Raw genomic sequence first — 25471 nt, 5'->3', positions numbered from 1 at the left:
CCAGCCTCTCTGTCTCCTCCGTGGCAGTTGTACATTATGGAGCGGTAACCAGGCAGCATGTAATTGCAATAATTGGAAGAATGTACCGAGCGGCCTGTTTGAACACCTGTTAGCACTGAATTTCTCTCATGGCTACAGATTGTATGTGTTGCCACACCATTTGGTGATTTATGTGTACATGTGGGTGTATGTATGTATCTGTGTGTGAGCCTCAGATTGCGTTAACTCCCTTTCCAGGCTCTTTTTTCAGGGGTGGTGTGTGGGGGGGGGGGGGTGCGGGGGGGTAGGGGGGTATGTAAATAAGAAATCCTGGCTGTGATCCAGTTTCCATTTTGACACCAGAAGGAGGCTGCCTGTCACTGACAAATCCCAAGGCAAATCAACCAAAATAATTTGGTACTTTGACAAAAAAAAGTAAAATAAAAATTAAAAATTAAAAAAGAATAATATGTATGATCCATAGTCTCTAATATGCACGATTCTGGTCTCAATTAGTTCTATGGAGCCTTTGCCAAGGCGATCTATTAGCTCTAACATGCTGAAATGTGGGACTGAATTTGGTTTTGACAGCTAGATTAAGTGAGAAGACATGTTTAGAGATACGTCTGCTGTAAAATCACCTCACTGGTGTTCCTTCCTGTGTAGTATATTTGAGATTCACTAAAGATGCTTTTTGCTCTCCCTCACATGTCCTTGCCGGGAGACATCTGGCCAGATGTGTGGAACTGTCAGTTGCTCCGGTGCTGAAATCTGTATTCTGCCTCCCTTTCTTTTTTTACCCTCATAAAAGCTTTCATTTCATCACAGCTTTAGGAAAAAGGCGATAAGTTCAAGGACAAGGCTGTTGGAGCTTGTGCAAAAGAAGCCATCTATTAAAAGTGAAAATCTCTTAGATTACAGTCTTGTAAAGACAGGAGGGCCCTGCAGGAGCTTTTCAAACTGCACTTAATTTCCACCGCTGTAGCTATCACTTCACGATTTGAAAACCTTAAAAAAGACCAATTAAACCTCTTTTTTGTCTAGCTTTCATGTGTCCAACCTATAGGAGAAAGGGCACCTATTGATTCAGTTGGAGAAACATTGAGTTGTTGCTGTTTGACCCCAGGAAGCCCAAGCAGGGTGGGAGGCAGGGAAATGCTGCTAATCCATCGGGAGCTGAAGACGAAGGGAACACATTGCTCTATTTGCAGGGGCGCCGAGATAGAGAACTTTTCTCTCCAATCTAATTACGCTGCCATTGCTGTTAAATGGGGCAACTCCTCTTGAGATCAATGCAATCACTTAACACCGGGCTATCAGACTGCACTGGGATCAGACGACAGACTAAGGCTCACTTTTTAGAGATGTCTGGAGAAGGTGGTTGCCTGTGTGTTACCCTAAAGTGTAGACTATGGCACTTGTAAAGATCTGTTCACATACCTGTTGATATCCTGCAGGTCAGTGGGCACCATGTTGCTGCTTTCTCATCATGTCTAAACCTTGAGATAGAAAACAGAGAATCAGGCAGGAAAAAACAAGCTCCATCGCATCATTTCGTGCAAAGTATTTGAAATCCTGCTGACACAAAGTGGATTGATTTTAATCGGTCTGTGTCCGAGCTGAATATCTCTTTGCTGCCTTTTTTATTTCTGTATTTTCTCTATCTTCAACAGCTCACCAAATGTTGGACTCCCACAACCCCTGTATTCGCCTCTTTCAAGCTCGGTTTCAGTCCTAAACCGCGACATGTTTGGAGTCCGTGCTCTCACCTGCCTGCTGTCAGTGCCGCTCCGCTGCTGGCGGTCTGAACGGAGGGATGGAGAGCTGCAGCTCATGCGAGGACGAGAACAAGCCTCCAGCGTTGCTGCCTGCTCCTTTAAAAAGCCTCCAGTAGTCCAATAGGAGGTCTGCAAGCCTAATGGGACCTGACGTCACCTCCCCGACCCCCACTCCATTTGAACTATAGCAGAAACTATATCTACATTTCCCCTTGACATACGATTCAAGCTTCTGAGACCTTTAGGTCTGGGCGCAAGATTTTAGCGAAACTGCTCATGTTATGTGCTCCCCAGTGAATGTGTGCATTTTTTAAATTCCTTGCTCTTTGAATTTCCATTTTATAGAGAAACATACATGCAGTTGTTTTTTAAACAGATAGCTACTGCAAAAGATTGGAATCAAGGCAATCTGAACAAACACAGCGCTGTATCCACCCAGTAAGACTTTGCAAGATGTGCTAAACTTAGGAACCTTTCATGGTGAATCCACCTGAAAAACACATCTTGATTTCCAGTGTTACCAGTCTGAGTCACAAAAGAGGAGATGGAAAACAAACAGGTGAGTGCCATGTTGAATAGACTGTGCAACGGGTTGCAGCTCAACATGTTTTTAAATGACATATTTTAATGTAAATCCTATTTTATGTTACTTTACAGTCCTACATTTATAGTTATGGTTGCTTTGAGAGCAAGATTTTGAAACACCACGTTACAGAGTATGACACATGATTAGATTAAAATATGTAACAGTACAAAAATATTGAAAATATTAAAATGCTGCTTATATTACCTTAAGGGATCAGTAATAATAACCCAATGGCACACTGTATATGATAAATGTAAGCACACACAATGGTGCAATTTTGCATAATTAATAATTTACTTTTGAAAAAAAATTAATTATGAAAACCTCCATGTGTTTTTGTATTTATGCAAAAATTCTGAAAAGGTTTCATAAGGTCAGTGTTGGTCAAATTAACTCATCCCACAAAGAAGCCTCCAGTTACCACATCACAACCAGATCACATTTGCATGTCTTTATTGTGAAGGCATACTGTAGCAAATTATTTACTAAGGACACATTTGGGTGTCTGTCCTACCCCCACCCCAGTCTCCCCAAAACACGCTAAAACAAGGCCACATACAGTAATTCTCCCTGATTTACCAGGTATCATTAAAATCCAACATCAGTGTGTCACAGCCTTGAGGGCCAGTTGTGAATGTTGTATTTGGATGTTCAATATGTTTAAGGAGATCTGTGCTTTATTTTGCATTTTTGGGATTGTATAGAGCCCACTTTAATCTCTTATTTTATCTATATCAACAAGACAGAGCAGGGGACCCACTACTAAAGGTAATGCTGGACGTATATTTTACTTGTTGGCACAACATGTAATTTATTTAGATTGACAAATAGGAAAAAAAACATTAAGTACCTCGGAAATGTCAAAATTGTATTAATCTAAATGTTCAGGTTACCCTGTGGTGTTTTGAAAAAAGAATATGTGTGTGTGCAGTACACACGCAGGGAATCCATTTACGTCTGACTGTCACTCGTTGCTCTCCAGCTGTAAGCAACAACACCACAACTGTATCTGAAGCCAATAAAGAGACTGAAAACATGATGTTACATTTCATATGAACTCTACCAGCTCACCAGATGACAGCTACACATAATCTGTTACGGTGTGTCTTCCTGGTGGAGTGATGACAGAAACATTAGAAAAAAGGTGTATTTTCACACAAAAATGAGCAATTTGTAAGGCCATTGTGCACTGTGTGCATCATTGTGCTTTCCAATTTCACAGACTCAGAAACCATTGTGGGAAATGCTATTGTGTTGTCGAGTGCTTGTTTTTTTTTTTTTGCCTTTTTTTTGTGGGTGTTTTTGTGTGCGTGCTTTTGAAATAGGTCTGCATACACACAGACAAACACACATAGATATTTGTGCTTTTTTTTGGGGGGGTACTTGAACATAACCTGTGTTTGTAGGTGTTCTCTTTCAACATACGTACATCTAAAACAAGTCCAAGCCCCTTTAATGTGAGACTGTAATAGTCTGACAAAGCTAGTGAGGAGAGTGAATAGTGGGGGTGATGAGGCCAAGTGTTCCACTCTGTGAGGAAAGCATACTGTACTGTGCACTTACTGGACCACGGCCTTTTGACATATCATGAGGTAAACATGATGCCTCAGGAAGACATTATGCATTATGAAATGTAGCAAAATGTGGAGTTTGGGGTGAAGGATTTGCAGCTAAACCTTTAACCTTACTTGGGTTCAACCAAACCAGTGTTTTCTACCAAACCAGTGTTTTCTGCCAAAAAATGTCTTCACACTAATTCAAACTTTAGTACTTTATCACACAGAGACCAACATTTTACAACAGACACTCTGCTGTATCAAGTTTTTTTTTCAGTCATAATCATAAATATTTTCAACTGATTGTGAGACATTATGAATTACAAAGAGTCACAGTAGTGGTTCTCAAGAACAATTTAACATGTTGGGAATCAGTTATTTGCTTTCTTGTTGAGATTTACATGAGAGAGTATGGACGCCTTTAGGCCTGTGTGGTAATAGTGTATGTAGCAGAAGCCAGGAGCCAGTTAGCTTAGCTTAAAAACTGGAAACAGATGGAAACAACTAGCCTGGTTTTCTTCAGAAGCAACCAAATCAGCCTCCCAGCAGCTCTACAGCTCTACAGACATGTTTTAATAGGACTGTCTTGATGATATGTCTTTTTTTGATTTATTTAAATTTTCTTTTATATAACTGGTATGGTTTATTATTTAGAGTTAAGTTTTTGATCGTTTACATATGTCAATGTCAATTTGTAACGCGTTAACTAGCTGATAATATTTCTTTTTTTTGTGATGTTGTGCATGACCTGCTGTTATATTCAGTTTTGATAAACAATGCAGCGCTCAGGGAATATGAAATATGATCAGGACTGTCATTCAATGGTTTCAGAGGTGGAAACAGACACCGTGGCGCTGTCAGTAATAGCTGCCTACTTTAGTTGCCCTGGTAAAACTAAGGGAAGCAGGTGGTCACCACAAAACTCTGCCGCCTCTACTTCTTAAAATTACTTCACATGACTATACTCATAGAAAACAACAACAAAAACAAAAAGGCGTACAAATCAGGTTTCATCTTGACTAAGCCTGAATGGTTTATCCCTGCAACTGTGTGTAACTACAGATCTACAGTCACTAAAAAAGGATGAGAACAGTCTTTCACTGCATTTGGCTGTATAACAATACACTGTTAGGTTTGTCTGATGGTTTTGAAAGGGTTTCATGAGCCCACTAGGACAAACATGAATACAATATGCTTGCCAGAATTACAAGTTCTTACTATTGCATTCCAATATGGAGCTGTGAATCAAAAACAGTAACATGTTTCATGATTGTATCTTTGGAATGTATCTTTAAACAAACACATTTTGGTACTGAACCCTTACGTCCAGCATCTGGAAAACTACAAATAGTGTTGAATTGAAAATTAAACATAAAAGAATCATCAAGACATCTAAATTGCAAAGAAAAAAATTACTAGGCATGTTAGGTTTAGGGCCAAAACATGTTTAAAGGGAAACATACAGTTTAGGTGATCACTTTCACATAATGCTGTATATTGACAGAGAGCTATGACTTATAGTGCAGTTTTGACTGACGTTGGTCCAAACATTGTTACAGAAAGAGACCTTCCAAATCTATAATTCTGTCTCCCCAATTTATACAGGGGGTCCTGTCAGCATGGCAACCGCTCCAAATATCAAACACACAAACACCCACAGACATACGCAAACACCATCAGGTACATATTGTACATCTACACTCCCAGACACACAAACAGACATACACATACAAAACTGAACACTGTGAAACACTTCAGAAAATGTAAGCTGAAAACCCAGACTCAATTCAAAATAGGGTCTTAATTAATCCACTGCAGGTACAATCTTCAGTTATGGCATTCATATAATTGAAATATAATATATACAAAACCTAAATTGGCACCCATTTCGCAGGAGAGTTCAACTAAAAATGTCCCTTCCTGCCACTTAAAAACAATTACTATAAATAATCTGTACACTTGTTCTTTTGTTGCCATATTTTGATGTGAGAAAATTGCAGACGTTTATATAATAGGGTCAATTAATTATAAATTATTGTTCATGTCTGTAAAGCTTTCAGTACATTGCTCTTATGAAGTTTACAATAACAGTAGCTGATTTATTAAATTTACAGCTTTTTTGAAAAACTATGCAGCAGTGATTTTAAACAGGTAGATAAAAACAGGCTTTTTGTTTCAAACCAGTGAACACTGATTTTGTCGAAATGAAATGAAATCTGCTGCCACCAGATTCTATGAGCTAAAGCAAGCTAGTCAATTAGACTAACTTAGCTCAATGAACATGTTTCATGTTAATGCTTCCAGTGGACTCATTTTAAAATGAAAATTGTGTGAAGGGGATCTTAAACGTGCGCCATGCTGCTATAAGGCCCTGTTTCACCCTTAGCTTACATAGCCTACTTGTTTGTATTTTAAACAGTGTTGTAACTTTAACATCACTGGTGCAAAATATTCTTTGTGTTTCTAGATTCCAGCCATAAAAATTACCTGGATGTTCCTTATGATTCCACACTTTGGGGTCCATAGAGCATGGGCACTTCTGACAAGTTGAGCCTCCTACTGGAAGAGCCAGCTCACACATATGGGATAAAATAAAAATATTTTATGGCCAGTGTTATAGTGCTTAAGTCCAGGACTCAGACTTGAGTTGGACTTGAGCACTGATGACTTGGACTTAGACTCGAACTTAAGCGTTGACCACATATGGACTTGGATGTTTTTGTAAAAGACCATAATAACTTGGCCTAAGATACTGATATTAAAACCTGCTCACCGGCACCATGCAGTATCCAGCAGACTGGTGGATACACTCCACCAATAAATGATTTTATGTATGAAATTGCTGAGCAGTATAGTGATGCAATACACTTAGAATATTTGGATTAAAAAATGTTGAGAGTTGTATCATTTGTGTTTAATGTTGACCTTGGTGACTATGACTCGGGTAACAGGGACTCAAGTCAAATTATTCTTTGGTGACTAGGACTTTACTCAGACTTGGACACTGGTGACTTGAGATGTGACTCAGACTCAAGGTTTAGTGACTCGACTACAACACTACAAGACTTTACAAATGATATTGGATCCAATTAAATGAATTCAGATTTTTTTTAAAGTCATTTCACTGGATTTGTGAAGTTTGGAAAAATGTAATCATCCTCTTTTTAAAATTATTCTCTATGGGGGAAATTCTTTTTGAGTCATTGTGCATCATGTGATGGATGTGCAAGTTGTACTAACACTGTTTGGCTACTATGCCAAAACTGCTTCACAGATCGACACTGATCCTGGGGGCTTGGTTGCTACATATTCATTTCCCCACAGGATGAACTGTCCTCACTTTGGAGATTGTGTAACTTTTCATTTAGTGCCACCATCATTTTAATTTGTCTAGTACTTTGGGTTATGACCAAATACCTTCAAAGATGACATTCCCATTATCATCAGCTGTACTTTATGTTTTTGCTAATGCTGATTAGGAAATGTTAGCATGTTAATGTGCTAAACTAAGATAGTTAATATGGTAAACATTTTACTTGCTAGACATCAGTATGTTATCATTTTCGCTGTGAGCATGTTAGCAAGACTGCATGTTGAAGTACAGCCTGACAATGCTACTAGCAAAGCTGTAGACCCCTGTGTTTGATAATATGTTAGGTTTCAGAACCAATGTCAAAAGCTAAAACTCTTTAAAATATTGATCTACACATACACCTAAACTTTGTAATTGTATGTATAAAACAGAATCCTGTGTGTGTGGATTCTCTTTAGTTTCTTCTCTATTGAACCTGTGTCTGTGTGATAATGTGAGAAAGGTACAAACCTGTGCGGGCACATAGTATTGCAAGGCAAGTGGGGTTTAACTCAATTTTTCCTTGATACTAGCCTCAGCCTAGACACTAAATCCCCCCCTTTTTTATTTTAAAGCATGGATGTAGACGCCTGTATACAGATCCACACAGACAATTGTAGAGGTCTTGATGTTTTTAAGCAGCAGTGGAGACCCACCCTGGCAGATAAGCATTTGGTTACATGTCTGTAAAGCGCAGTCGGGACAACAGAGTCACCTCAGCAGGTGGCCCTATCAGTGTTGGGTAAACCAACGGCGAGCGTGGCCGTGTTTGGCTGAACAGCCTATATGTAATTCATTGTGTTCACTGAGAAGCAGCATCTGTCAACCCCTCGGCCCTGAAGACACACACATACACACATATACACTTATACATAGATGCATAGATAAACATACTTACATGAGCATTCAGTCACATGCACAAATGCAAGTACATACACATGCATGCACACACACAGGGCTTTCAAGCTCATTTGTAGTAGGCAGGGCAGGTGGCTGGAGGAAGAGGAGAGGTCTTTGCTCCATGTGACCTGCTCAGATCAGATAACCACCACTGATCTTAGTTAATACTCACTAAGAACCAGTTTACCTGCTAATATGAAGGCAGGTCTGAAAACAGAAAAGAGATGGAAAGAGAGATGATGTAGAGAAAAGAGCAGGGGAGAAACAGCAGCCATACAGCTACAAATCAACATGAGGTCCAAAACTAACAAAAACAAACGTCTGGATTTACATTTTCACAACAGTGGTTTAGTCAGTTTTGTACAATCACACCTTTTCATATTAGGTCTTAGTCTGTAAACAGTTTTACACCTCAACAGTGGGCTCCGCTATAATAATGACATGCAAAGCCTACTGATTTTGACACAAACACTAACTTGTATTGAACGTCTTTATTCATAAGCATGGCTGAGAACATTTGCAACATGGCAAGTCCACTTAAAATGAGCACTCTGGTGAGGTGGAAGTAATTTCACAAATGCTTTTAATTGGTGTGTTAGGCCCAAAACTTCTGTGGAGGAAATAGGAATAAAAACTAATATGGCTTGAGACTTTTAAATGATATAAACACTTTACTGATGTGATACAAAAATCTGCAAAGACAATCTCTTTCCCCTCTTGATATTTGATTAAATAATAAAGCTGATTATATCTTTTTATGCTTCTGAGCTGGCAGTAGCTGGGGTTGGAGGCATGATATTTTCAGGATGTCCGTGCATCCATTCATCTGTCTGTTTGTCGATATGACTTTTGTGAACAAGATATGTCATCTTGAGGAAATTACTTCAAATATGGCACAAATGTCCACTTGAAATCACAGATGAACTAATTAGAATTTGGTGGTCAAAGGTCAAAGGTCAGTGACCTCACTTCTGTTCCATACCCATGAATTTGACTGGTTGGCAGAAGCATACAACCTCAAAGCAGTAATTCTAGTGTTATCCTCAACAAATTCCATAAAAAGCCAAAAACCAATAATGATTTGATCCTACTAACCAGCTTCACCTGTGGATCCTAGGCCTAATATTTCTTTTTCCTCTGTACAATAGAGCTCCATTGTTGCCCAGAAACTGTGTGAAACCACTTCAGCGAGCCACACTGTTACACTGGGTAACATGCTCCTCCATTACCATGAACACACATTGTAGTTTATTTTCAGTCGGCCTCACATACAGTGTCTCCGTGCTGTAAATACTCATTAAAGTATCATGTGTATTTATCCATGGTTAAAAATAGTCCCAATCAAATGCTTAATTTACTCAACAAAAACTAGCATCCAGCTTTGTGAAGAAATCACTGAGCCATTTTTAAAGCAAAACTGTATGTTTCTGACATATATTTAAGAATGAAGTCCTCACTTGGAGTAAATGGCTTGTATCACAAACAAGGTATGGGAGTTGGAAACGGATGGACTACCATATTTTTGGTTTTGGTCTTTTCATAAAAAACTGTTACAAAAATAAAAACAGAATTATATAAGATTCTTCCATTAAAATGATATAAACTGAGGAGATGGGGTATAGTCATACTTTGGCTGTTAAACCTAAACCCTAATACAAATATATTTAACACTATAAATGGTTAATTTATATAAGTCTGGATTTTAAAAATATTTCTTTTAAAGTATATGATGTGAACAAAGATTAATACACAAAAGTAATGTAAAACTGACACATCCACATAAATCTGCATGTATAGTATGAGCTATCTTTATAATTAAGGACATACAGTTTACAGATTTCATGCTATGATTTTCCAGTTTTGATTTTGTTTGTTTTGTTTTTGTTGTTTATGGAAAATGAGCTAATGTTCTTGTCACACAGAGAAGGAAAATGTTGTAGCACTCTTAAATTCCTGGTCTGACACTTACTTGGCATCAGGCCTACTGGCAGCTTGGCTTTCAAGATGAATGTGTTGAATTTCATATCACAGTACATGGTGTTAATTATATGCAAATATATACCTTATTACAGTTATCATATGGCAGCTTCAGTAAGAAGAAAAGTTCTGGCAACCTGGTGTTTGTCAGTCATGGACCTAATTTAAGCATCAGCTGTACAGATGTAGGGTGTGATATTATATACTACAACATGTGCAACTGCACTTGCTTCAAAGTAAACGATGCAACATGACAGATTTACTTTTACAAATACCATTTCCAAATCCTGCCAGCGACTGATGGACATGTTCTTAAAGCATGGTTGTTTCCTTCAGCCAGCACTCTGCCAAAGGAATAATAACAGAAAAGTGGCCATCACTCTGCTTTTCAGCTCACACTCTCAAATGGCTGAAATTATAGGCCTGCTTTGGCTCTAGCTGTTGAAACTTGGCTGTAATGTGTACAGCCGCTCAGTCCCCCACCAAGGCCATTCACCTCTGACTGAATTGGGAACATGAGAGAGTAGTGAGGCAAGTTCAGATGACCTCTTTTTAGGCTCTTCCTTTGGTGAAAATGGCAAAAGAATTGTGTCCCTGACTTCTCATCTTGTGCTGCTAGCCTGAGTGAAGGGAAAGTTTGACCCTGTGGAGAGAATTGGCCATGTCCTGTTCATGATCAATACTCTCCTAATGTCTGATACTTCTTCTCTGTTCTGCAACTGTTTCAGACACATATAAATTCACTCATAAATACTATGGCCTCTGCTCTTATTACTGCTATATTAAAGCCTGGGAAATTGGAACTATATAGTTATAGAAACACAGATTAAAAACTGTTTGAGTAAAATCCTGAAATATAACTGTAATTGTAAAATGGCAATTTCTGTTATTTGCAATGATCAAGTGAAAGGAATGGATAATTGAAATTTTCCCATTACATAAGTATGTGAACACACATGCAAGTGCTAACACACACAGTTACACTGATGTAGCTTCACTATCCTTCCTTTCCCCCTGGCAACTCGCATCTAACTCGCAGCAGTGGTGCAGTGGGTAGAGCAGTCATCTCCCAAACAGAAGGTTGACAGTTCAAATCTCAGCACCTGCAGTCCACATGTCAAAGTGTTCTTGGGCAAGACACTCCAGGGATTCCACACTCCAAACAAAATTTCATTGTACTTGTCACAATGTTACAATGACAAAAAAAAAATAAAGCTTCTTCTTGACCACATTATTCATGTTGAAATGACAAGGATGGGGACAAACAGCACTATGCCTGTGTGTATATTTAACCTATAAAGCTTTCTTGTGCATATCTAATTGAAATGTAATCTGTGTGGTTGGGCTTATTAAAAAAAAAAAGAGTTTTCATAAAATATGCAAGTAATAGCAGCTGTCTATTATTCATGCTTTTGTCACACTTCTCCTGCCTTGTCTGGGGGTACATATCTTATAAGAAAGGTCTGGTAACGTGTAAATAAAATGCTGCTGATGTCAGTTAACAAGTCATTAATGATATGTACTTAAATATTTTTCCATAAACTGCATACCAAGAGATCACAGGGATATTATGAGACAGTGTGTATTGGAATATATTTGACTGAGTCAGAAGTGTGACTGTTCAGTTGTGTGTGTAAAATGTGCATTGTACAGAGTATTTTTATTTATTTGCATAATCTGTTTTGTCTAAAGTATATATGTTGTACTGTATTCAGCAGAGTTTAGGTCTATTATACAGCATGCATTTTTAACATGAATACAGTTATTTTTACAGTAAGACAGGCCTGTTCATTCACAGCTGTTCACTCAATTATTTTCTTCATGCCTACACTTATATAAAGTGTGATGTGACAATAAGTGTGATTCCTGTAGATTCCATTTGATTCAGTTTGACAGGGTCCAGGGAAGAGCTGTCTGATGCCTCTATCTTTATTTTTGAAAAAGGTAGAGCGACTCACAATAACATGTACAGGATTTTTTTTCTGACTTTATTCTGCAATATATGAAAGAGGACCTATAACAAATGAAGTTATTAAATACAAATTCTAGTATATGACTTTATATTGTACTATTCAGAGGAGAAATTTGTACATTTTACTCTATCACCTTTACTGGTTGCATTATTTATTATATAGTACTTTACAGATTAAATGTTTTATGCAAATCATATGATCAGCTTATGAAGCATAATGCATATCTATAAATGTACTTACCCAACTGTATGTAATTAGTGAAAATAAGTGACACTTCAACCAGGGATAACAGTAAATTGCTACTTACTTATCAATATATCAGTAATAATAATATAGCCTAATATGTATAGCTCTTGCATGGCAATTGTACTTTTAGTTGTAAAACTTAATTCTATTTTGATAATTACATGCCTAAGTGGCATGTTCAAAGAAGCAGTTTTAATAGTTTAATAAATGTATTTGAATATTTCTTCCACCACAGCGGCTGACACATGTCAGATGTTTTAAAGTGCAAGACGAAGATTTAGAACTATTTCTTGGCACAAATCCGTAAACTTTTGACTCCGTAACAAGGAATAAAGTGCCTTGAGGCAAACTGAAACCAACATGAACATCAAGAGGCTCTGATTGAGGGCCCTCGATCCCCTCTGTTCTTTATCAGTTTGGTTAACCCATCAGTGCAAGAGACAGACAAAGCTCCTTCTTCCTCTCAACCCATCTCTCCCCATCTCACCATCTCTCTCTCTCTCTCTCTCTCTCTCACACACACAGTCCAGCAGTACACAGTTTGCGGTTCTGAAGAGACAGCAGCAAAAACGGACTGCCATAATGCACTTGTGATCACTGTAATTTCTCAGAAAAAAAAGCAGAAATCATCCACTGTCACAAAAGACACGAAAAGTTCAGCTGCATAAGGACTGAAAAGTTACAGTGTTAAAATGTTCTATTGTGCTCTGAAATTAGGCTGGATCGAAAAGTTAAAAGCTTTAGTTAAATGCCAAACACAACTGTCTGGGTAAAAAGATGGAGGAAATGGTAAAACAATGTATTTCTATTTGCGCCCCATGCTTTGACTAACCTTTTCTAAGTGCCTTTTATATAGGAGTTATATCAAGTCAGTGGATTTTTCTATACTTTTCATCCAAATGTCCTTTATTGCAAATGGTCTTTTAGAAATTTCTGTTTGTTATAATGACGATAACTGCAGATGCCGCAATCGGTTCAGCTCCATTATTTACTGTTCCAAAAGAGGGTGTTCAAGAGCCCTGCTCTTTCTCTTTTGCTCTTATACTTTTGAAGCATTGTACATAAGACTTGCTTGCACAGGTTGCATTTCTTTACCATCCCTTATTTCCCCTGACTGCTGAAAAGAGCATAATTTAAAGTTTTTAGGTTTCTCTGTTTTGGGGTTGGGTGACAGTGCAAGAGCATGTAATTAAGAAAAAAAAATTCAGTGCCAATTCACCTGGAGAAAGCAATGAAAACAAGAGCAGGAAGAATGGACACTGTCCACTTTTGCCTGGAAAAAGCCCAGATGGATAAAAATGATCTTGAATAAGCACTGTGTCTTCTGGCAGAGAGACTAAAAAAGAGTATAAAAACACTCAGATGTACAGCCTCCATCTCTTGTCTACTTCATGTGCTGATGCTAAAAGCTGAGGCGAGGGCCCTGTGTCATGAGCAGTTTATTGGAGGGAAAATAACAGAAGAACACCCAGAGGACAGTATACAGTTTTGATTCGGAATTACTCCTGTGTGGGTTATTGTTGTGGCACAAAAACACTTATAGATGCACATACACACACACACACACACACACACAATTTGGAGGCACAGGCTTGACACAAGAACACAGGCACTGCTCACACAATTGTACTCATGCACACACACGCACACACACACAACAACATCTTGAAGCACAGGTTTAATCAGACATAGCTGAAAAGGAAAATGCCATTAAATTTTAAAGTGGATAATTTCACATCCTTTCCTCCATTCATTTCTTCATTTTCCTTTTTTTCTGGCCTTTCATGCCCACTACATGTGCTTTTATAGAAAATTACAACATTTAAATGAGACTCTTTGGTCAGGGATAATTGCACAAAGAACCATTAGCAGTCTTCCAAGACCAATGCACTGCAAGCATTTTTCTTTTTCTCTCTTCAATGCTGTTCTCAATCTGAAAGAACATGCTTCATAAGACACAAGATAATCATAATTTAATTATCTGTCATAATGGGGAGCATAACACAGGTCACCTTGGGTTCACTTGTGCTACATGCTGTTATAAACAAATCAATTAGATGAAATATACTAAACAAGACAGTTACATACCATGTAGGGACAGGGACCAAAGGTCTGTTGTTTTTCCCAGCCAATTTAGTTAAAGCAATTATAATCATGTTCAAAGTTTGCCAGAGCACTTGTGCTTCTCACCTGCAAACCCACCTACTGATCAGAAAATTGGCACTTAAGTAAAATCAGCAGGTGTACATTTGGCTCCTGTGTGGCCACTATAAGGGTTTCCTGAAAGTGTTGTCTACTGCAATTACCTACTTAAAACTGTATTCAGTAAAATTGTACAATGGGACGCTCAGAAATGCATTTATAGCATATACATTGGTGAACTTGTGTGTACAACACACTGGTTAGAAATCCATGTAGAATAACTGCAATATCACAAACATTTATTTTATTGGTGCATTTTACACCAGTGTCAAAAATTGTTGATTCAAAAACCAGACAGACAACCTGTTGCTCCCAGTGTGTAATCAAAATGCATACTTTAATTTACCTCAATAAGCGCTGTATGACAAGCCAATTCAGTCGTGGCGAACGTTGCACTTTACTGTAGCTGTGTGATTTTTGTAGCCTTTTCAGCTGCCGGTATCTTAAATGAATATACTGTATTTGGTACAATTTTTGCAGGTTTCCATTTTCACCTGAAAAGGAGGTGATGGCGCTGTTTAAAACGAATGCCCACAGTGCAGGGCTGTCTTTTTCTGCACTTATTTGTGTGTATGTGGTGCGCTGCAAGGATGTCCTCTGTTTTGACCACGAACTAAAAACGCATACAGAGACCAGACAAGGATGTTGTCCGTTGAAATATAACTATGCACATATAGCTACCGACATTCTTAAAACGCAGTTTGAATCTGTAAAACGTAGTGATGTGCTGACAGCAACGTTAGCACTGTTTAGCTAAAGGTGTCGTCGTCCATTACAGCGCCCCCAGAGTTTCGGGGGGGGATAAATATTACGCAGACCAACGCTAGACCCTTGTTTTTAGCTGTAATGTCATTACGCCGTCATTCACAACGAACGTAGTAGCTACTGAACTCAACCAAGACGGTCGAATATTTCTAGCAATGTGACAGATTACAGTTACTTCTGTGCTCCGGTAAATAAATGGATATGGACGTTGTCAACAAACGAACGCTACAAGCTAACGGCCGGTAGCTAAGTGGTGTCGATCTCGGTAGCCGAACTTCAGTGGTGCTAACACAAACAGCTGAGCCTGAAGGAACCAGAAAGCTTCCCGATAGTTGCCTTTTAAAAGCAACGAGTGAGTATCAGCTTATTGTATCTGGTGATATAAATAAACATCTTCTTTTCATAGTCGAGAAGGCTTATAGGGAGTTTTTAGACCCGGATCTAATCACTGGATTAAAAATCAAATTCAGACTCGGATATCGGGACGGGACAGGAAAAAGGACCCCCTTGTCTCTGCTCTCTGTTAATGTTGTGTCGTTGGTGTTACTCTGTCTCATCATACATGTTCAAAGAGTCATGATGCTGTTTGCTTTTTTACACAAACAGGTTAACATCACGTTACTCCGTCTGTATAATTTGTCTCTTGCTCATATAAAACGTGTGCGCACGCGTGTGGTTCTAAGAGTACTTAACAAAGCTACTACCAAGGAACATATTGCTGTTATTTAGATTATTTCTATTTCTTTTGTATCACATTTGATACATGGGGCATTTTTGGCGATTTTTTTTCCTCAGAAACCTCACGTATCAAATATGATACAAATAGTTTTATAGGGTTAAATCGGTAACTTCAGATAACTTATTAAATGACACTGTATATTTTCCTGTTCAGTACTTGCCTCCTAACTCTTCTTTACCTCATGCATGAACATTCAGCATACAGTTATTTTCTTGATAGTCCCTTGTCATTTGTTTAATGGTTCACATTTTAAATAAAATTTAAACATGGAGATCATTAATTGTCTTGCAGTTGGCTAATTCATGTGGACTCAGCATCAGATCAACATGCAACATTTGACAGTCATTAAGACCATTCATTTGTTTCATCCCTACCGTCTTCCCCCTGTGAACACAGGCAGTAGGGCTGTGTGTGTGATCAAGATCAAGATCAAAGATTTTTATTGTCGATACGTGCAGGACATACAGAAAACTGAAATACTGTTTCTCTCACCTGGTATTGAATGCCATACCATTTAGGAAACTAAAATAGACTAAAAAGAATAAGAAAACTAAATCAAAGTGATTAGGATAAAACTAAACGGTACAACCTAATAGGTTATGACTCAAGCCATGTACAATCAGTGACAGTAGTGCAAATAATAACAAGAAGATTGTCAGATGGTTGTGAGATTGAGATGCACATGGACAGTAGTGCCAATGACCAACAGCAGCAGATATGATGGTAAAAACAGTAGGCAGCAGATTTACATGTAATATAACCAGAAAGGGAAATGTACTGGGTTTGTGCAAAACAGCAGAGGTAGTCTTTTTATGTTCTGTGGTGGGTCACAGTCCAGGGTCAGAGGGGGGGGGAGGTAATGGACAGCATTCAGCATCCTCACAGCCTGATGGATGAAGCTGTTTGTAAGTCTGGTGGAGTGGGCCTGAAGACTCCAACACCTTTTCCTTGAAGGCATGAGTCTGAAGTGAGAGTGTGCGGGGTGGGAGGTGTCATCAGTAATGCTGATGGCTCTGCGGGTGAGGTGGGTGTTAAAAATGTCCGTGAGGGAAGGCAGAGGGGCGCCTATAATCTTGTTGGGTGTATTCACTATGCGCTGCAGGGTCCTTCTGCAGGAGGCAGTACAGCCTCCGTACCACACAGTGATGCAGCCGGTGATGATGCTCTCAATGGTGCCCTGGTAGAAAGAACGCATGATGGAGGTTGGGACACTGACTCTCCTCAGTTTGTGGAGGAAGTAGAGGTGTGTTTGAGCCCTCGTGGCCAGTGATGTGGTGGTGTTGGTCCAGGAGAGTTCCTCAGAGATGTGCACCTCCAGGAACTTGGTGCTGCTCACTCTCACAACGTGATGTAGTCGTTTCACCATACTCACTGCCTGTCTGTCTACCTGCTCAGGAACGGTTTGTTTTTTAATCACAATGATGGATGATGACACGCCAACACTGAAGCCGAGGCGAATCCAGAATCAAAACGTAGTTCATCGTCTAGAGTGGCGCAGAATCTGCTCAGGTCGACCGGGAGCTCACTGGTACAGAGTACGCTGCTTCCACCAGAACTTGTTCCCCAACTTCACTGTGGTCAACGTGGAAAAGCCCCCATGCTTTCTTAGAAAGTTCTCACCAGATGGACGCTGCTTTATTGCCTTCTCTTCTGACCAGACGTCTCTGGAGGTAAGAGGAGAGACACCCCCCTACCCCACAAAAAACATTGGATTCACATGATTATCTCCAAGCTGTCAAAATTATGTGGCCCAGACTGGAACAGGTTTGGTTCATCTAACTATCCATTTTACCTGAGACAGAAAGATGAAGGAATAACTGTTGAAGTGTACCTTTTCCAGATATATGAATACCAAGGCTGCCAGGCAGCTCAGGACCTGCTGAGAGACCAAGAGGGAGAGACTCTACTTACAGCCAGTGATCAGCGCTCTCTCAACATCCGAGGCCACCTGTTTGATCGCTTTTTCTCCTTGCTCTATGTCACTAATGTGGCCTCAAATGGAGAACACCTCAATCGGGAGTGTAGCCTCTTCACAGATGACTGCCGCTATGTCATTGTTGGGTCGGCTGTGTACGTTCCCGAGGAGCCGCCACCTTACTTTTTTGAGGTAACAACACCATTAAACTTACTACACACTTACAAGGAAGTCACAAATTTACCTTTATAGTTTGGCTCAAACTGCTTCTTTGGTCCATATTGTGTTTCCCACCAGGTGTATCGTAACAACGAGTCTGTGACACCTAATCCCCGTTCTCCTCTAGAAGACTACTCCCTCCATATCATTGACCTCCACACCGGAAAGCTGTGTGACACCAGGGCCTTTAAGTGTGATAAGATTATCCTGTCCCACAACCAGGGCCTCTACCTCTACAGGAACATCCTGGCTGTGCTGTCGGTCCAGCAGCAGACTATACATGTGTTTCAGGTGAGCAGAACGTGATTTCATGTAGATTTAAAATGTCAATCTAGATGAAATCATGTAGTGGGTGAAAATGTGACCTGTTGGCATCTGCTGCTGTTGAAAGAACAGTTTTTGTCTTCCCTAATCTTTTTTTCTCTCTCCTTTCCAACCAGGTGACTCCAGAGGGAATGTTTTTGGACGTACGGACTATTGGGCGGTTCTGTTATGAGGATGACCTCCTGACTCTTTCGGCTGTTTATACGGAGGCTCAGGCTGAGAGCCAGCCCGGCTTCCCTCGCCTGTACACTGATAAAACTATCAACTCCCTTAAACACAGGTTGCTGGTCTACCTCTGGAGGAGGGCTGAACAGGATGGCAGCGCCACCGCCAAGAGAAGGTATCCAAGATTACTCCTAATTTTTTCAGATTTTTATATTGCTAACTTGCCTTGATCCATTCAGCCATAAAATATTAAAAATTTGGGTCCGCTGTGGTTCAGGGGGTAGAGTGGGTTGTCTCCTAACCGGAGGGTTGGTGGTTTGAATCCTGGCTTCTCTAGTCCATATGTCGATGTGGGCTTGGGCAAGACACTGAACCCCGTTTACTCTTGGTGGCTGTGCCGTGTGTGTGTGTGTTGTGTTGCTTGTTTGTGTGAATGGGATTCCATTTCCTGTTTCCTTTTTTTTTTTTTTTTTTTTTTTTTTTTTTTTTTTTTTTTTTTTTTTTTTTTTTTTTTTTTTTTTTTTCTGTCTTTCTCTTACTCTTTTAAGCCACTAACCTAAACAGGTGCAACAGGTAACAGAAACAGAAGATTGTCTGTTACTACTGAGCACTAGTTCTTTTTGAAGTGTGTGTGTGTAGTTAGTATATGCCGTGTTTTACCACAGGTTGGATACACTGTACATATACATGCATTTCATGTGTAGCTGGTAATTCCCTCATTGTGTACTATTTGTCTGAGGTTTGAATGTAGTTTCCCCTTTTCCAAGTTGTTTCTGCAAGCTCCTTTGTGTGCTTTTTGTACACCAAGCGCTTCCAATGTACAAGTGAACATGCGCCCCATATAGACATGAGGGTGAGTCTTGAGGTGCATGTGAGATGCTACGTGGTGCACACCCTACACTTTTGGACATGGAATGTCATGCTTCTAAATTTGATGGCCACAGAATCAGAAATCTCAGAATGATCGCTCGGTCACAGGTCAAGGTCGATCATGCTGAAATCTGGCCATTTGCCATCTGCCAATCAATCTGCACATCTCTAGGAAATAGTGTAAAGTGCTTTCAGTGTGCTTCATTGCATAGAAAAGTGCTCTACAAGTATGAGACCATTTACCATTCTCTGCTGTGTATCCAGGCCATGGTGGTGTTCATTTACTTGTTAATGTTATTGTGTTTCCCACACAAATTAACTATGGTTATGCTATGCTGCAGTACTCTATTTTTTTCTAATTCATAGATGGTGCTTTTAGTTAGGTTAAAACCAAGGTTATAAAAAAAGATAAGCTTTTTTTTTTTAGTTCTTGTCCTGTTTTCATTTGCCCCGGATATATTTCACATGAACTATGAAGAGTATACATGAAGCCTTATAGAAGGACAGTTAACTCACTGATTGGACAGTTTTGGTAACATTATGCTCTATCATCAGTACTACATGGACTCATGGGGAAATCAGATTCTGTTGACTGGCAGTCTTGTATGGTAATTCATCCTCTGTGGTGTCACACAGAAAGAATAGGTGGTGTTATTAATCAAAATAAGCAGTCGAGGGAAGATCATTATAAATAATGATGAACAGGTAGAAACAGGACAAACAGAAAACCATGCTGGCTTTCACACCCAAATGAACCGCAGCAGAGTCTGCTTACAACTGGACTAAAAGTCTCAGTTTAGTCTGTGTTTAGTTTGCACCAGAGTTAAGTTTAACAAATTTAAACAACTTTGGTGTCAAAGCACTCTGGAGAAGTCCCAGTGTTTTGGATCTGTCAGCTAATCCTCATGCTAGGTGGACTGGACTGGTTGTGTTCATCAGGAGAAGAGAGCAGAGCTGTAGCAATCCTGCAGATGTGAAAAGAACTTCTACTGCAGTTCAGTTTTTAAATTCTGACGACTCATTAATTCAGTTCATGTTAAAGCAGGGAAAACACATTGTGCATCAGTGCTCGTCTACAGGGCAGCTGGATTAGTCACTATTAATCTGAGTGTGTTTTTGAAAAAATAAATGTTGACTATTTGTCATGTCTTTTTCTTTTGGCTGCCTTAAAATTCTTGTAGTCCCATGAGGAATTACATTTACTAAACGGTAAAATCATAGGGGTTGAATGATAGCACTGTACATTAGAACTGAATTGAGTTTTCATTTGGTTTACAAATGGAATTTTGAATATTTGATTGGAGAGAAACTAACCATTATTTTGATTAATCTGCAGTTTTTTTTTCCCCACTGTTCAGATCAACAAGAAACAGTGACAGTAGCCACTATAATTTCCCAGAAGCTACGTTAACATCTTCAGATTCCCTGTTTCAAACCCAAAAATGTTCAGTTTATTATTCTATCAACTACTCCATCACCCTCTCATCTGAGGAGCTATAGCCAGAGAATGTCTGTCCTTTTGGCTGAATCAACAAATATTTTAGTAATTTACAATATTTTGTATGAACTACAACTTAATTTTACTTCTTTTGTGTGCTTAAAATATATTGTTAATCATCCAAACCGCCTATTCAGTCCACTCCCCTAGTTTACTGATGTTAGATATGCATTTATTTCATCCATTAATTAACTATATGTTGGTTGTGTCTTCAGATTCTTCCACTTTTTTGACCAGCTGAGAAGGTTGAGGATGTGGAAGATGCAGCTGCTGGATGAGCATCACCTCTTCATTAAATACACCAGTGAGGATGTGGTCACCCTCAGAGTCACCGACCCCTCACAGGTAGGAACACACCGGAATTCCTCCCTGTACTGTTGTTGTTACTTTTCCCTGCCTTGCTGTCTTTTGTTGTTGGTGCCGTATAACAGGGATTCCTCCTTCAGGTCTCCAAGGACTTGTTTCTCATTCATGGTGACTATAGACAGATCTGATTCCTGTTCATTTTATGTATTTGAAATCTTAGCTTTCTGTTATCCATACAAATTTTCACCTCATCAATAAAGAATATATATATATATAAATTTGTTATATTTAACCTGTAGTATGTTAGAAACATAGAAGGAAGCCAAAGCCTGAGATGCTTAGCTATACTAGAATAGTGTTGTCATGATAGTGGAATTTCTAACTTTGATATGACACCTTGAAAAATATTGATATTCGATACTGTGGGGAAAAATTGACACATTTTATTTAAAAGATAAGTATAATATAATAATGAGGTATGACTTAACATTCTTGGCTAGGGGTGGGATTGTGTGCACAAGTACATGAGTACACACGTACACGCTGGCCATACCATAATCATTTAGGCAACGTTCAACCCTCCTAAATGCTTTTTAATATTTTCTTATAACGAGAAGCCATTCTCATTTTAACAAGATACTTTTCTCATTTTTATGAGATATGTACAAGTTAAAATGTGATTTTTTTTTCTCCCCGTTATTGTAACATACTGCATTTTCTCCCCTACCCCCCTTTGTTTCTCTGCCAGCCTTCGTTCTTTGTCGTATACAACATGGTGTCTACAGAGGTGCTGGCCGTTTTTGAGAACACCTCTGACCAGCTGCTGGAACTGTTTGAGAATTTCTGCGACCTGTTCAGAAACGCTACGCTGCACAGCCAGGCCGTCCAGTTCCCCTGCTCCGCTTCCTCCAACAACTATGCTCGGCAGGTCCAGAGAAGGTACTGTGAGAAGAGACATGGGGCTTCATGTGAACTGTAGGAGCATACTACTGGATAAAAACACCAAATCTTTTCCTGCCAAAATATCCATACTTGTTTAATCATAACTACTGTGCTGGAAAACCAAACGTCAGAAGTTGGTTCATAAATATAAGAAAAAGTGAAGCCGATGTCATGCAGCCAAATGTCAGGGAGGATTTGTAGACGGTGGTTAGGAACGGAAGCAGTGATTGCCTGGAGGAGGAGGGAAGGCATTTTAGGACTTAATCTGGATATAGAGGCAAAACATTAAGACAGTCAGTGTGGCTAGAGGAGCTGTTATTGAATTTGGCAGCTGAACTCACCAGCGTAGGTGACAAAATCCTCAGATGAGGGTGAAGAGGGAGGAGCAGACAGAGAGGGCAGCTGAGGAAGGAGGAGAAGATAAACAATAGTTCAAGTGAGGAAAAAGGCTTAAAATTGGATTTTAGAGTGGTGAAAATTGATGTGGGAAAGAAGCTGAGGAGACACTGAGGCTGGCAAGCACATTGAGCAAACCAGGTTTGTACCACATACAACTGTCTAGCAGGGAAGCTGAGACAAACAGGCAAGGCCTGTAAAGCTGGAGATATTGTAGGGTAAAACAGTTTGAGAGGACATCAGGGGAAAAGAAGGTTGTAATGCTTTAAGTTCTCAAAAGGAAAGAGAACAGTGAAGGGAAGGTGAGAGCACTGAGCCATGCTAAGTACTGGAAATGTGTAGTAGTGAAACTTGGGAGGCTGGAATTTGGTCAGGAATGTCTCAAAGTTACTTTGAATAAACATGTATTTCCAGCTGTTTTTAGATAGCTGTTGACTCAAATGGAGGTCTTGTTACCATGGAAACAAGGCTGTTTAACCCTTTCAGAGGAGTAATATTTTAGGATCACAGAAATGGCTGTGGCAGTTTGAGTTTTGCATCGACCTCAGTACCTCTAGTAGACTGCTGCTGCTGGATGTTATTTTGCTGATGTCCACTCATTTGTCCATGCCTTTAGATTCAAAGACACCATTGTGAATGCCAAATACGGCGGCCACACCGAGGCAGTGCGCCGGCTGCTGGGTCAGCTGCCTATCAGTGCCCAGTCTTACAGCAGCAGCCCTTACCTCGACCTGTCCCTCTTCAGCTACGATGACAAGTGGGTGTCAGTGATGGAGAGGCCCAAGACCTGTGGAGACCACCCCATCAGGTACAGACTCCATTAGGGTGAATGAGCATCTTAAGCCTAGCAAATTATGTAACAGAATCACATTATAAATAATGCTAACCAGAGCATGTGAGCGGAGCGCAAGGATTTTGGACAGAGTGTCCTATGTCCCACTCCAATTTCATCTCGGTGGTGTTACACCATGAGCCTGAAGCATGCCCAAGCCTGACCCAGAATGCATCAAAATCATCCATTGCGAGCTCAATAATGGAGTTGCTAAAGGAAATTGAATTAGGTCACACAGGTCTACTGTATATTTTTATTTAATTAGACCCACTGATTTGTTGAATTTTACATATGACCTTCTGTGTTGTATTTCTAGATACATAGGCCTAACTGTAATTTGCAATATTTCTGTTTCAAACAAAGTAGTTGTTCTTTAGCTCTTTGGATTTAAGGCTATGGTTTAAGCTAAAAGTGAAATACATTCAGATTTTATTCCACCTTTTTTGGAGTGAGTGGGGTGATTTGAGTACAGCGGGATGCAATCTGAGCTGAGCACTGAGCGATAATGAGGGGAGCAGCCTGGTGTGGCTTTGAATGGGGGAGCAGAGCAGGCGAACAGGTCTGTAAGCAAGGAGCGGAAATTCTCACCTCTCCACTGCACTCATACTGTATGCTCTGATGCTAACAGTACAAATGAAGACCAGAAAATGTTGCCTATTTGTTGCCAGTTTAATCAGCTTTCAAAATTGTTGGCCGCCTACTTTCACTCAGTCGACTATTTGATCAGTCAACTAATAATTTCAAGTGCCCACATATGGCCACCTCTTATCATGGGATCGTATGACGTGAAACTGGTGTGACAATTTGCAGTCCTGCCAACCTGTATTCATTTTGAGTAGCAGATACGCATTTTGTATAAGTACACTAAACGCTAGTCATGCCTTTTGAGTTTGACCAGTTATGCAGTACCTAAAGTAGGTCTATGTCACGTTAGATCATAGACACAACATCAGTGTATTACAGAGTTCTTCCTATGTGTACGATCTGACCTGCTAAAAAGCAAAAGGAGAAGAAGAGTTGGACCAGTCACACTGTTGGATTCGCTCCCTTTGCCTTCACCAGCCTACAGAAAAAATATTAAGCGGGAATAATTGAAACATTAACATTATGCATAATGTTCATTCCTCATTCTCACTCTGGCTGGCTGGTTCTTAAAGTAAGGATTGGTTGTTTTTTTTTTTTAAACTGCTTTGCAAAGGTAGATGACCCGGGGGGGGGCTGTGTAAAGTTGAGATTGTAGATTGAGTTAAGATAAAGTTAGCATAATGTTTTTAATGCCTCATCCCAGCCACCCACCCAAGTTAATTGTTTAGAGGCTGACCAGTTGCTAAAGAACTGAGTGAAAGATTAATCAACAGTGCAGATGATAAATAGGTAAAGTGCAGATATCTCAAACATCCACAGTCTTATATCAACAGCAGCTACTAGCTCCTCAAACAGGATGAAAGAGTAGCGACATGGGTTTCTGTCACAAAGCGGACAAGACAATCCAAACCAACTGACAAGACTGTACAGAGTTTAATGCAACTACTGACTGCTCATCTCTCATCCATCAGATTTTATGCACGTGACTCTGGCTTGCTGAAGTTTAAGATCCAGGCTGGCCTGCTGGGACGGCCAGTGAATCACGCTGTGCGACGCCTTGTTGCCTTCACCTTCCATCCCTTTGAACCCTTTGCCATTTCTGTCCAGCGCACCAATGCAGAGTATGTGGTCAATTTCCACATGAGGCATGTGTTTGCATGATTAACTTGTGTCTGTGTGTACAGCAAACTAAACTCCGAGAGCCTGTGGACTCTTCTGTTAGCAGCTGTTGGGAACAACACACACATAGTAACCCTCTCCTCCAGAGAAATCAGCAGTCCTCTCCCTGCATTCTCCTTCTGAGGGAAACCACTGTTCTTCTTCATGGCACAGTGGACACTCCACCTCCATCCCTCCTCCCCCTCTG

General features: G+C 39.8%; 1 protein-coding gene and 1 long non-coding RNA gene across 5 annotated transcripts in view; one reads left to right on the top strand and one right to left on the bottom strand.

Annotated features, from left to right (window-relative positions):
* LOC109962557 (uncharacterized) overlaps positions 1–2110 on the bottom strand; it is an 11676-nt gene extending 9566 nt beyond the window's left edge. For all 3 annotated transcript variants that reach the window (XR_002275277.1, XR_002275278.1, XR_002275279.1), the window contains exons 1-2: positions 1749–2110; positions 1420–1478 (exon numbers count right to left, since the gene is read on the bottom strand). This is a non-coding gene — a long non-coding RNA (uncharacterized LOC109962557). The remainder of the gene's footprint in view (positions 1–1419; positions 1479–1748) is intronic.
* Positions 2111–2150: 40 nt separating this feature from the next.
* Positions 2151–25465, top strand: det1 (DET1 partner of COP1 E3 ubiquitin ligase). Of its 2 annotated transcripts, none has more exons than XM_020604389.1 (9): positions 2151–2316; positions 17449–17723; positions 17894–18160; positions 18266–18478; positions 18628–18851; positions 21260–21389; positions 22099–22289; positions 23305–23496; positions 25077–25465. In XM_020604389.1, exons 1-9 carry the CDS (start codon positions 2235–2237, stop codon positions 25264–25266), a joined length of 1764 nt encoding a protein of 587 aa, XP_020460045.1. In that variant the 5' UTR covers positions 2151–2234; the 3' UTR covers positions 25267–25465. The 2 variants fall into 2 exon arrangements, with proteins under 2 accessions (XP_020460045.1, XP_020460046.1); XM_020604390.1 differs by lacking the exon at positions 2151–2316 and adding an exon at positions 15140–15666.
* The last annotated feature ends 6 nt before the right edge of the window (positions 25466–25471 follow it).

Source organism: Monopterus albus, unplaced genomic scaffold, assembly GCF_001952655.1.
Source record: "Monopterus albus unplaced genomic scaffold, M_albus_1.0 scaffold65.1, whole genome shotgun sequence".
NCBI classification, from domain to species: Eukaryota; Metazoa; Chordata; class Actinopteri; order Synbranchiformes; family Synbranchidae; genus Monopterus; species Monopterus albus.
This window is presented reverse-complemented; position numbering and strand designations above follow the sequence as displayed.